The following is a 14,497-nucleotide window of genomic DNA, read 5'->3' as shown; positions in this document are numbered from 1 at the left end:
AAAGCCCAGCAAGCAGAGCCCCACTAATGTATTGTACTTAAGAAGACAGAATTATCCTTAGCATTTTCTTTTTTTTAATTTTATTTGTTGTTCAAGTATGTTTTCTGAAATCTAAAAATGTCCTCAAAGTTTCTTTACTTTTTCTTCCTGAAAGCTAAATAAAGCTATTATTATTCCTAAAAGAAAATTTCAATCTCAGTAAACTATGTAGTTTAGTATCATTATTAATAAATGGACTATTAAAGATAGCACTTAGCATTTAATATCCTTTTTTATTGTGTTATTATTTTCACTTTGTAGTTTAGTACCATTATTAATAAATGGACTATTAAAGATAGCACTTAGCATTCAATACCCTTTCTTATTGTGTTATTAATTATTTTCACTTAGTTCATTCTGTTCTATACCTATTGGGTACGAGGCATCATGCTAGTTACGTTGGAATACAAAAAAAAATGTTTTGACATAGTCTTAGATTCTAATTGCCACACAGAAGTTTGATTCTTGTTTGGGAAGATGTACCACCATGAGTTAACTATCATGGGTAGTGAGAAGCTCTCTCCTTGTCACTTCTGTTACAGAACCTCGGAAGCAAGAATATGTCACAGATTTCCCCTGAAATTTTGCCATTGCTACCCTTTCCCCCAGGCGCATTCCAGGAAAGGTGTTTTCTATGAGTGTTTGTTTACTATTGATGTTGTGGTTTTTAAATCACTAAACACACAAGGAACACTGTAAAAGGAACCAGTATCATAGCAACCCCTCCTAAATCTTCATAGCACATCTATAGTAATTTCAGGTAGTGATTCCAAGACCATTAAGCATACCCCATTTAAATATAAGTATAAAAGACATACTGGCTCAAATAAAAGTGATTTTGGAGTTAGCCTCAACTTCCCTCTCCTTCATACATGTCGTCTCTTGAGTTTTCTAGACAGCATGACTGGGACAACAAGACCATGGGTTCCTTGACTGTGCCCTGTGCGCTGCTTGAGATACTCCACAAGCATAAGCCAGACACCTCTGGCAATCATTTTACTGAATTAAAGGGTACACCCAGGCATGATCACAAGTGAGAAGAAGATCTACTACAAGAAGACCTTAGGTGATTTTTGATAGCTTCTTGATTACCATTATCTGTAATACCACCACTCCCCAGTAATTTCAGTAATTGAAAGTTGAACTTACTTCATCGGGAGAAAATGCCATGCCACATTGCATAGATTTCTTTCCTTCTATCTCTGTACAATACAGTTTAGGATTATCAGGGTCTGTGTAGTTCCCTGTAAGACAGAAAAAAGTACATGTAAGAGGAGCCAGATATATATCTATAACACCATTGTTAAATATGGAAATGAAACACTGAGAAACCCCATCAATGTGTCCTTAGCAATCAAAAAAGCAGTTGCTAAAATATCTGTGCAGGGCCACGTAAGGTTGCTAGCTTAAAGAACTGCTCTGAATACCAAAATTCTAATCAGCAAAACTAATATCCAAACATGGAGCAAACATACATTGAAACAGCAAAAAAGAAAAAAAATTCACAGTCCTATTCAGATGAATGTAGAAAGGAACAAAGGCCAAGTTTATGTAACTGACTTAGTCTGAGGTCTGAGAAAGTTGGGAGACACCCTTTCCAGAGAAGATGAAATAGGAAGACTCAGACCTCCTGTGATGCCTTCAACTCAGTGCACAAAGAAGAGAAACACAATGTTATACAAGAAAAGTTTTTGGCAAAATGGAACCACTCCATATAAAACAGCACCATGTGAAGATACAGAAACAAATGTCCAATAGCAATGCAAACTTCAGGTTCAAAAATTATAACCACTTAAAATAACTTCTAAAATCATTTCTTAAAAGATCAAATGTTAGAGTAGAACATCTTTCCTCATCTAAACAGGATCTAAAAAAAGATTTTTAAAATCCTTTTTTCTTCCTAAAGTTTTCAGATCATGCCAAGGAATGGTAATAATTTCAATTATCCCTGTCCAGAAACAAACTTCAGTAACTCATTTCACTCTCTTTCATCCTATTCAATTTCATTCACCTTGATATATAATATAAAAACCATTAAACAAATGAACAAAAAACCCATCAAGTTTATATAACACAAACATTGTCAGTGCTATGGGAAAAGATGCAGATATTATACAGCAAAGAATATCCATGTAGAATAGATGTATGTCTAGAACATAGAAGACATAACAGCAATGGATAAATAAATCAATATTCATAAATACAATTGGAGTATATATAAATATATAGTTGATGAAATGCAATCATCCAAGATAGCTTCAGCAAATATCTCTTGAGTGCCTACAGTGTGCAGAGCACTATATTGAACAACTCTAATAGAAAACAAGAAGCATAAATGCAGTCCTTAATCTCATGGAGCTCACAGCATACTAGGGGGGACAAAACGGGCACACAGTCCTTCTTGATACGATGCATACATTGGTTAGTTCTATAATAAAACTTACACAATGTCCTAAGGGAGAAAAGATTTTTTAAATAATTTCACACAACTGGATGGAGGGTAGGGAATGAGACTAATGACCCATAGGACACAGGAGGTTGAAGCTAACTTATTATCAAAGGCAGAATCTCAGGTGGCAGGGACAGCAGAAGAGGAAACATCCTGGAAGGGAAGCTCAGTGCCATTGGGAGCAAATGCAGAAGAGAATCTGGTGGTGGGACAGGGAGCTGGAAAGACAAAGTGATGTCATACCCAAATGCATCTCCACCTTTCCTCTCCTGTAAGTTGCTCTGCAAAATGATCCTGAAGCTATCATGTAAAAAGCCAAGTATAATTTGCCAACAAAGGGCATTTATGTGTTCAAAAATTGATAATAATCAGAGATATTTTCAGGGCATTTTAAGTATAAACTTTACTGCACATTATTAATTACTAAAATCAGCTTCCATACTTCTTAGGCCTAGTCAGCAGCAAAGCTTTTTAAGCAGAAGTGTGATAAGATCTCTGCTTTAAGGAGACCACTCTGGAATGAGTCTGAGGAGAAATGCTTGGGGGCAGAGAAAGCAATTGAAAAGATCACACAGTGGCCTAGAGGGGAGGCTTGAGCTACGCTAAGGCAGAATCATGAAAACAAAGGCACTTTGCAGACAGAATAGCTCCACCGAATAACCAAGGAAAGTCTATCTATTGAGCAAGGTGCATAAAAGTATATGGGCCAGTCACTGAGAATGAAGGGTTAAAATCATAAAAGTTTCAACATCTAGACTTTTTGGAAAAATGAACAGAAATCGCGTATTTATTTCCAGTTGTCTACTGTTCTTATTCCTGGGCTATTCCACAGTCTCTTCAAATACAGGATGTTCACCTGCTCCTCCTGCATTACATCAATTGTGAAGTGTACCTCTAGTCACCCGTCCCTTAGAATCAAAAACTGGGAGTGATTCGACACTTTCTCCTCTTCACTAACCAAGTCAGAGCCTCTCTCTCCCTTTGCAAAAGGAAAACTAGTCAAGTATGAGCCTCATCACACCATTGCATGGACATACATCCTCTAATAGAGCTGCCTAACATCTAGACCCTTTGTAACCTCAGTCTCACTTACCCCTTCAGTCCTCTCTCCCTGTACTCTAGATATCCTGAACTATTTCCATGCTAGCTCATATCTAGGCTTTTACTTGCATTCCTTCATGTATCCCCTTTTCTTGTGTATCTCCTCCTCATTCTTCAAGATTCAAATTATGCATCAAGTTTTCCAAAATATCTTCCCTTATTGCTGATTCTTGGCTAGTTTTCCCCAGTATATGCTCCCTTAGCACCATGCACTGACTTGTCTTATAGTATTTACCATGTTACATGGCAATAATCGTATTCTTTATCCTCCTTACCTACCGTCATTATAGGTGGTCTCCATTTGTCACCTAGATCCAAGAGCCATCTTTCTCTGCTCTGTTCTACTCTGGCCCGACCTCTATAGGCAGATTCAGCTAGGCCCCCTTGCACCTCTGCCTCTGCATTGGTTCAATCACAGGGAGACACCAGCAGGATATGAATGAGTAAGAGGTGTGTATGCCCTCATGTCTTCACTGCTTTGGCTACAATTCTGGCAATGGCTTCATTCCTTTAGAACTATAGCTCTTTAACTGGGCCCATCTTTCATAGTTTGCCACTCACAGGGTTCCGATAATATCTTGCCTCCTCTTGCTCCTTCAGGCCCAAAGATAGTGGCGGCTTCCATCCCTAGTTGGTTTCTTTCAACCTGGCTCCCACCTCCATAGATAGATAATCCTTTTGTTAAACCCTCATTATTTAAACCCTTTTAGTGAATCATCTGTTTAGTACTGAGACCTTGACTAATAAACTTACTGTTCATTTCTTGAGAAAATGTAAGATATGTCGTTATCTTTATAGACTCAAAGTGCAGTATCGAGCCTATAATTGGTATTCAACAAATATTTATTGAAGAAGAAATGACTAAACCAATGCTGAGCAAACATTTTAATAAGGGTCCAGATAGTAAATATTTTAGGTTTTGCAAGCTACATGGTTTCTGTCACAACTATTCAATTTTACAATTATAGCAGGCATGCAGCCATAAACAAAATACAAATAAATGTGCCTGTGTTCTAATAAAACTTTATTTATAATGCAGGTGTCAGGCCAAATTTAGCCCACAGGTCTTAATATACAAACCCCTGGAGTAAACAAATGAGATGCACTTATAAAAGTGCATATTTTTTTACAACTTAATTTTAAAAGGGAACCCTAGTACATTGTTGGTAGGAATGCAGACTGGTGCAGCCACTGTGGAAAACAGTATGAAATTTCCTCAAAAAACTAAAAATGGAACTGCCTTATGACCCAGCCATTCCACTGCTGGGATTATATCCTAAGAATCCTGAAACCCCAATTCAAAAGAACCCATGCACTCCAATGTTCATAGCAGCACTATTTACAACAGCCAAGTAATGGAAACAGCCTAGGTGCCTATCAGTAAATGAGCGAATCCCAAAACCAATGGTATATTTACACAATGGAATACCGCATAGCAGAAAAAAAGAAGGAGCTCCTACCCTTTGTGACAGCATGGATGGAACTGAAGAGCATTATGCTAAGTGAGATAAGCCAGGCAGTAAAAGAGAAATACCATATGATCTCACCTTTAACAGGAACCTAATCAACAAAACAAGCAAATATAATCAGAGACATGGAAATAAAGAACAAACTGACACTGACCAGAGGGGAGGGTACAGGGGCATAAGAGGGAAAAGAAGGGGAAGGGTCATCAAGGAACATCTATAAAGGACCCAGACCCGTGGACAAAGCCAAAGATGGGTAGGATTGAGGATGGGAAGAGGAGGTGGGTGGGGAGGGGGAGGGTGATAGGTGGAAAGTGGAGACAATTGTACTTGAACAACAATAAAAAAATAAGAAAGAAAAAAAAACATAAAACTACCAAATACATGAGTAAACATATAGAGAACTTTCCAAGGACATTTATCTGAAATCCATGAGTAATTAAAATTAGAAATTAATAATTTTATTTTCATTTATAGTATATCCTTGTGCATAACATACCTAACTTATTATATGAAATCAATTAATAAGTACAGTTACATGTCATGCATTACCAAAGTGTTATGATATTAATATTGATGTATTTCTAGAAATAAAATCATGATGGGATTATAGCGTATAAGAGAAACATGCATTGAATCATTAAAAAATACTTAAGAATGATTGCCCTTGATTTACAATATTTGTTAACATTATACATTTGAGCAACTTAAAACTATTTTACTTTTATTATAATAATAATATTGTAGTATAAAATTTATACCTGCTTCATTTTTAAAAATCATTGAAAAACGAGGACGGCCTTCTAAATTAAACTCCACTCTGACACGTGTTATAGTTTTGTTTTTGACTATAAATGGAATAACCTGGGTACCACCAATAAAGGTTCCACTGAAGAAAAATACGTTCTAAAAATTAAAAAAATAATGAAAAAGTTGTGTAACAGTTTATGCGAATAATGTAAATTTAAAATTATACCGTAAGAGAGTAGATCTTAAAGAAATTGTAACAATGTTTGGTGACAGATATTAACTAGACTTATTGTGGTAATCATTTAGCAACATATACAAATCAAATCATTATGTTGTACACCTGAAATGAACATAGTGTTGTAAGTCCATTCTACATCAATAAAAATTATACTATTATGTTCACCAAAGACATTAACTAGAATACTCTATAAAAATTAGTTACATTTTCCTTCCTCCCCCACCTCCTGTATGTAATCAGTTACCAAATACCATTAATTCTGCCTCCCTCTTCACGTCTTATCCTTACTGTAATTGCATGAAGTTAGTAACTTATTTCTTTTCATTTCATTTCTAGATTCTGACTTCTTCCAATTCTTTCTGCCGAAACTAAGTCACAATGAAGCTCATTGAAAATATGACCATACCACTTTGTGTCTTAAATTCTGATGATTCTCCTCCATCTACAGGGGAATGTCCAAGTTCATTAGCAGGGCTTACAAAGTTCACCATGATCTTCCCCTGCCTCATATTCCAGCCTCACCTAGCTTCATTCTCACCCTATCACTTCATACTTCAGCAAGATCTATGACTTGATATCTCCAGCCAATACCTGACATTTCACCTTTCTGTATCTTTAAAAACATGTCTCTCTGCCATAAAGACCTTTTACTAACTTATACTTGCCTGATAAAATATTATGCACCCTTCAATCCCCAGTTAGAGAAACTAAAATTAATTACACTGCTTGAGACTACTTCTATTCCTTATATTTACTTACATTATACCATCACAAAGCCCTTTTATTTAGTGGACCTTAAGCCTAATTCATTTTGCATCCCTAGCAACTGACACTTAGCTTAAATATATAAGGAACTGAATGTATCTTAACTTGACCTTATGTGTCAGGGTGTGCCTATACCACAAAACTCTATAGACTCTGTTCTTCCAGTGGAGTTACTATATATACTCTACAGTTCCTTAGCAAAAGAAGACAAACAATCCAATTGAAAAATGGGCAAAGGACTTGAACAGACACTTCTCCAAGGAGGACATACAGAAGGCCCAGGGACATATGAAAGGATGCTCAGCCTCACGAGCCATCAGAACAATGTAAATTAAAACCACAGTGAGATATCACTTTACATCAGTCAAAATGGCCATCAGAAACAAATCAACAAACAACAAAGACAATGGGGTGGGGGAGGACTGAATGTGGAAGTGGGGGCATGGGTAGGGCAGTGTAGAGTAATGGTGGAAAAATGGGGACAACTGTAATTGAACAACAATAAAAATAATTTTAAAAGAATTACATATAACATTAAAAGAGAAATAGGCTACTATAACCTAATGTTAAGGAAAATACTTAATTAAGGTCAACTGGCCACTGGTTTCATGTACAATATTAGCCCAATTGTACAGGTGAAATCTGTAAAATCCAAGTCGGGTAATGAAAGTATGATGCTTTGTATATGCAAAAAATGATTCCTCTTATCCCATTCTGGCCTTGTCCATTTGCCCATTTGGAGAAAAATCTCCTAATTGTTGCTAAGACTCACACATGTGTGCTATACACATGTGAAATGTATTGCTGACAATACCTGGTGAAACTAGAATACTGCTTTTAAAGGCAGTCAGGCAGTTATGTTTCAAGTCCAAGATAATTAGGAAATGTTAATAAATATTTATCAATGTAAAGTCCTACAAATCGCATAGTTGTACCATAACATAAAAAGCCTGCTACCAATGTCTTTAGGATGAGAACAGAAAGTAGTGAAAGTGTCAATACTTGTCTAATATTGTTTAAGGAGGTACACCGCAGCCATGGGAAAAGCACTGATACTCCAAGATTTAATCTCCAGGGGTTACCATAGTCTTGGGCTAGGGCTAGCTAGCTTAATATCTGTCAGTCTATGTGGACTTCTAATGCCTTCAATACTGAACAAAATAAAGTTTAGAAAATCATAACTTAAAGCCAGACCATAGAACTGTGGCAATGCCCTTAAAGTAGGGCCTGCCTGGGTCACCAGCATTCTCATCCATTTCTGCTCAATTTAGTTAAGCACCAGAATGGTGCTAGATGCTGGGGTACCATGGAAAGAGAAAAAGGAAAGTGCAGATAACTAGAACATAATATGACAATTGCCATAATGAAGACGTTCCCAGAGTTGATGATACTCATAACATCTTATAAATGTCATAATAGAGAAGCATACGGGTCTGCTTTGAAGGATCAGGGCAAGTTTCTCTGGGTAGATGAGAGCAGACCTAATTCCTGAAAGGTTGTCCTCCCCCTCAAAAAAGCATGTGTGTATGCACTCTATAAATTACAGAACAAAATTTTGTTAGGGCCCAGAATTAAAAAAAAAGATAAGTAGAATTATAATTTAGAAAATGCAAATCAAAACCAGTGAGATATCACTTTATAGTCCATAGATTGGGGAATATTGCCTTACAATACAATGTAAAGAGCAATGGAATGTGAATCAATAAAAACTCAAGAACAAAAAAGTAGAAATTATGTTGTGAAGTCAAACACGCATACATTCAATGTCTCAGCAATTTTACTCCAAATTAACTCTCACATAAGTACCTCAGAAGGTATGTATCTGAATGGTAATAGGTATAGTCTTTGTAATAACAAAAAAAAAATAGAAACACCTAATTTATGGACCACAGAAGAAGCCTACAAATTATAGTATATCTACACAATGAACTATTAACAGTGGTGATAAGGAATAAAATACAGCAACATACAACTTAGATAACCTTTGGAAACACTATTTCATTAAAAGCAACACACCAAAGACTTTACATTTTTGTTATAAAGCTCAAAAACGAAAAACTAAACCAACCAATGAATGGTTAAGGAATTCGTACACATGCAGCAACCCAGTAAGAAAAAAGTAAAGGGATAATAATCACAAAATTAAGGAAAGGGGTTATCTCTTAAAAGCAGTAGGATCCTGATGAAGCTGACAGGTGACTGAGTGGAGTACCGGTAGTGCTCTGAAACTTAAGTTCAGTGGTGAATTCTTAAGCCTTTATTTAATATTCTGCTTCATCGCTTATTTACATTACATATATTAATTTCTGGGTCAAATTACTACATAACAAAATTTTCTAACATAAAAAATGGACACACTAGGGACACACAGCAGATGGAAATCACCATGGTGATAAATTGAATACACAAATAGGTAACACACTCACCGGTTTGATTTCGACATCAGCAACTTCAGCACTTCCACTAACCCTAATTTCTACATCACTTCCACGGCGAATAGCAATCTAGTATTTAGGAGAAATATAAAACTCGGTAGAAACCACATTAAAATATACACAACTGAAGTGTTAGCTGGCATCTATGTAACATTTTATAATTGAAATAATCATAACCTATTATAAATGTCACAAGATTTCTTATTATGCAGAACTGCTATTCCTAAGAGGAGTGAGTGTTCAACTCTTCAAAAACCTCTACCACAAGTAGGACCAGAGGACAGCTTGTGAATTTGACCGCAGAATTCTACCCATTTGAATTGACCTTATTGCCTCAAATGCTCTGTGGCCTTTCTGTATTTACCTAATTTCAATGGATTATTAAAATTAAAACAGATAGGAAACTGAGTGCAAACACACTTCTTTCCATAGAAAGAGACTAATACCCACCACTATAATTACAGCAGCTTAAAATTGCTGAGCATATGGATCAAGTATGGAGCTAAATTCATTATCTCCCTTTTTAATGCTCAGTATTCTGTGAGATTACTACTAATAATAACATAATTTCCAAGTGAGGAAAACTAAGGTTTAGAGAGGCCAAGTAGTTTATCTTTTTCTTGGGGTCACCGAACTTGAAAGCAGCAGTGTGGAACTTGAACCAAGGAGTATCTGAACACTCAACAGTTTCCAGGAAAATTAAGATAGTGAAATAAGAGTTTAGGTGTGTAATTCCTTGTTTTATTTTGCATCCTTAGCATCTACAACAGAGACTGTGTTGAATGAATGAATAAGAGAATTTCATTGTATTGCACTGTTAAAAACAGCGTACTCCTCTAAAACACAGCAGAAATTGATCTTTTAGTAAAATCTGTACTTTAGTGGCCATATTTTTCAATTTATTTCAGAATACTACATAAAAAATGTTCTGTCCAAATCTCAGACTATATGCCACAATGTATAATTTATAAAACATGTTTTAATACATATTTCTCTACAGAAGATATAATTCTTAGGTTATTTATTTGGGAGCCATGCAAATGGGTGTTTATTACATTAAGCTTCATATTATTTAAAAATTGTTATGAGAAATTGAAGGATAAAATGGAGGATACCTCTAAAGCTATTGATTTTGATCTGATGACAGTGTACATATTATTTTTTTAATGTGAGCAAATGTACACTGTTGATCATCAAACTGAAGATCAAGAGTATTCTATTCTATGAGTTTATAATAAATAACATTTGTTACAGACTGGTCTTATATGTTTTATTTCTTCTGTTTAATGAACACAGAGAAGTCCCTAAAATCAAGGTAATAGCTTTTCATTTACATAATTTCTAGAATATAAAATAGTAAAACAATTGATGTGTGTTATAAAATATAGATGTTAACATCATATAGAATTTGCATATAATTCATACAGTCATTAAAGCTATTTAGAATTAGCATTCCAAAATTGATTATTTTTTCCTAAGGTATCTAATTAATGCCATGAAACAAAATCCTTTGCTTTGTGACTAGTGAGGGCTTGTCACAAGTTAGAGTTACCAAGTATAAATCCAATTTAATATGAAAAATGCCTCACATTGAAAAAGGTATTCATTCCAATTTAGTACAAATTTCCATTACCAGCTTCTACCCAAAATATATTCTACAAATCCTCTTGCCAAGTTCTGCTAACCATTTTTATAATAGCTGATATAGGTAAGGTTGCTCTTCTTTTAGATTGTTAAAATCTGCACTTCATTAGAACTAACTCAATTGCTAAAAAAAAAATAATAGCAATTTTTAAAAATACTCTTTACTATCATATCATTAAAACCTATTTTCATTAGAAATCATTAAAACAAGCTTTCTAAAAATAAACATGTTTACATGTTACAGTATTATACGTACCACTACACATATCTTAAACAAATCCACGTGGACATATACACCATGCAGAGGCACACATACATAAACATACCTTTACTCTTGCTTGAAATTTGTCTGTTGTGTTAGGTGTGTAGGTCATATAAATGGTACTGAGCCCCCCAAATGGAATTATCCCTTCTGGTGGAACAATATTAAGCACAGACACAAGACTGTTTCTGCGAACCTGTAATAAAAAATTTGCAGAAATGCTGTATTGTCTTTTCTAATTTTTTAAGTGCAGTTGATATATAGTCTTATATGTGTTATATTAGTTTCACATGTATGATATAGTGATTCAACATTTTTATAACTTCCAATGTGATCACTGCATCAATTCTGCTAATAATTGGCCACATGCAAATGTACCGCAATATTATTGACTATGTTCGCCTTCCCCTCCATTTCACCCACCTCCTCCCTTCTGGTCACCATCACTTTGGTCTCTTCCTATGAGACTGTTTTTGTTTTATTATTCATTATTTTTTAAAGTTACTATTCCAGAGCTTTCATAGAAAAGCTTCCAAACTACTACCTAGAGAGAGAACCCCCAGGCACAGGGCATAAGATGATTCTGTAAGCGATTTTCAAACTCCAGATACCCATATAGTTTGGAATTCAACAAGGATGTGTACCCTAAAACCAGCAAACAGAACATTGGGCAGTGGTATCTTCCAGTTCAAATAGGAAGATGAAGTTTATTATCTGAAGTGTTTTCTAGATTGTGAAACTTACAAAGATGAAATCTGTCTCTGAGAGAGAATGCCAAAGTTCTAGATACTACATCAACAGTTTGTCTTTTCCCTGATCATAAAAACTGACAGCAAAGTCAGTGGGGAGGCATGATGATAAAGTAACCTCCTCGTTTGTTATTTCCTTGATAGCCTATTGTCAGAGCGGGGGTGTCCAATCTGTGGCCTGTGGACCACATGTAGCCCAGGATGGCTATGAATGCGGCCCTACACAAAATCGTAAATTTACTTAAAATATGAGGTTTTTTTGTGATTATGTGTCGCAATGTATGTAGTATGTGGCCCAAGGCAACTCTTCTTCTTCCAGTGTGGCCCAGAGATGCCAAATGCTTGGACAGCCCTGGGCCTAATGTATCATGTTGACATTCAGAAAAGGAACTTAGCATAAGGTTTTATGGTATGGTTTATCACAGATCAGTGTAGCCTTATCTACCATCCTCTAAACCATAATATTTTAAAGGGAAATTCAACATTTAAAGGGAGATAGGAAATTAAGATATTTGAGGGAATGAGGGAACAAATAGCCTACTGATCTAATTCTGAAGTAACAGAGTAGAAATGGGTGTCCTTACTTGCTTATTAGGGCAGAAGAGGACATGTAAATAAAAGCTGGAATGAAAGATTTCAAACACTAACTTCCCTTGTCACTACTGGTAGATCTAAATAGATTTTTTCAGTAAAAAAAAAAAAAAAAGCCTATCATCACTTTAAACACTCCCCCACCAATGCACAATTTAAATCAGGAGAAACTAGGAATACAGTATCTTTAGAATAGTTTAGATCTAGGTCCCAGTTGCTGCCATAAAAGTCCTGATGACAGAGGAGAAAAGGAAAAGCATATCATTAAATATAGAATGTAACATCAGCAATGTATATTTTTAAACGTTGTTGTCTTCAAATCACTTATCTTTTTTCAATATAACAAAATAACAGAAAGAAAAAAGGGGGGTAAGAGAAGACAGGGAGAGACTGAGAAAGGAAGGGAGAGAGAAATGAATTTCATAAGAAATTTAAAGAACAAAGTAGATAAAATGTACTCAGATAAGTCTTATACAAAATATCTCAAAATTAGCAGTAGTAAATTTATAAAGACTAAAGTATTAATAATAGCATAGTGTTCATAGCAAAAAAATAATTCAAATTAAAATGCCATCTGATCTAAGCAAGATGTAAAGATTTTACATCACCTTGTAAAAAGCATGGGTTTGTCCTACATTATGAAGAACAATTTTCCTCCAAGTTGTTAAACCTTGAGGGCTATCGTAGAAGAGTATTCTTGGCTCCAAAAATAAGACCTTGGCTTCACCCACCTTATAATAAAGAAGGAAAGGGAAATGCAATTGAATAATAGTAAACACTTTTTTTATCCCCACCAGATAACTCGGATTTTTTTTTCAGCTTCACAGGAATTTCTAAAATATGAGGTATTATCAGATTTTATGCTGTGCTGAAGAGAAAGGAAAATAGAATGGAATATTTAAATTATACTCCTAAACTGAGGAAGGCAGGGGGAGTGAGATAACTCTATGGAGGAAGTAAATTCAGGACTGAGAATCGTGTACTGAATAGATTAATCATTGAAGGAGATTAAGAGATAATCTACCTAACTATGTACAGTGTTACCATGTGCTGTGCAAAAGAAAAGAATTCTAGGGTCACCAAAGTATGGGAAACAATGTGCCAAATGAGAGTATCCAGGCATGTTTCTACCAGAAGTCCTCTTATAGTGCTTAACATACCAATAACGTACATTTAGCTTATCTGAGAATGGAGAGGATTTTTACTGTAATTAACACATCACTCAGGCGCAGGGCTCCCTCACATCCCACACAAATCATTTCACAGAACTAGTGCATCAGGAACCACTGTTTGGAAAAGTTGGTATTATTCACCTCTCCCATTTCACAGGAAAGCAAACCGTAGACAACCGTAGACAATGGGTTGCAACTGCAACCCATTTCCCAATTGCTCCTTCAGCGCTCTTTACCCCGCACCCTATTGTCTTTATCTATGATACATGATTTCTTTTTATCTTAGGAGAATTTAGTGTAGTGTTAAAATTCTTTGAAGAACATGGCATGGGTAATTGCAACAATAATTTTCAAACAAAGCTAACAGAAGAGGAAAGAATCAAGTCCTTAATAAATCAATGACAGACTTGAACATTTTATTCAATTGCTTCATGTTGCTCCGTCTTTAATTTCTTAAGAGCAATACTTCACTGTCCATTGAATTTTAAGGGCTTCAAAATTTACCAAAAAGAATTTAACTGATTATTCTGATATCTCGAAGTTTAATTCTTAACCAATCCTAGTGCAGAAGAGGAGGAAAGCAAATTTTATCAGAGCATTAATAGTAAAGACTGTGGAGACAGATCTGAATATAAATTCCAGCTAGAGTACTTACTGCATGCACAAACTTGTATTAGTTAATTAACCACTCAAATCCTTCATTTTCTCATCTATCCACTGAGTTATTAATACATACCTATACAGTTGTCATGAGGATTAACTTAAATACTACATGGACAGCATTGAATATCATGCCTAAGACTGTAATTACTCTATAAATGATGCCTATTATTAAG

At 35.3% G+C, this 14,497-nt stretch overlaps 1 protein-coding gene across 1 annotated transcript in view; it reads right to left on the bottom strand.

Annotated features, from left to right (window-relative positions):
- Positions 1 to 14,497, bottom strand: part of CFAP47 (cilia and flagella associated protein 47) — a 342,408-nt gene that overhangs the window by 283,147 nt on the left and 44,764 nt on the right. The window contains exons 17-21 of the mRNA XM_028523447.1: positions 13,098 to 13,220; positions 11,214 to 11,345; positions 9,235 to 9,312; positions 5,817 to 5,961; positions 1,189 to 1,283 (exon numbers count right to left, since the gene is read on the bottom strand). Of these exons, the coding sequence (XP_028379248.1) occupies positions 1,189 to 1,283; positions 5,817 to 5,961; positions 9,235 to 9,312; positions 11,214 to 11,345; positions 13,098 to 13,220 (573 nt within the window). The remainder of the gene's footprint in view (positions 1 to 1,188; positions 1,284 to 5,816; positions 5,962 to 9,234; positions 9,313 to 11,213; positions 11,346 to 13,097; positions 13,221 to 14,497) is intronic.

The sequence above is a fragment of the Phyllostomus discolor genome, chromosome X (assembly GCF_004126475.2).
Source record: "Phyllostomus discolor isolate MPI-MPIP mPhyDis1 chromosome X, mPhyDis1.pri.v3, whole genome shotgun sequence".
Lineage (NCBI taxonomy): Eukaryota > Metazoa > Chordata > Mammalia > Chiroptera > Phyllostomidae > Phyllostomus > Phyllostomus discolor.
This window is presented reverse-complemented; position numbering and strand designations above follow the sequence as displayed.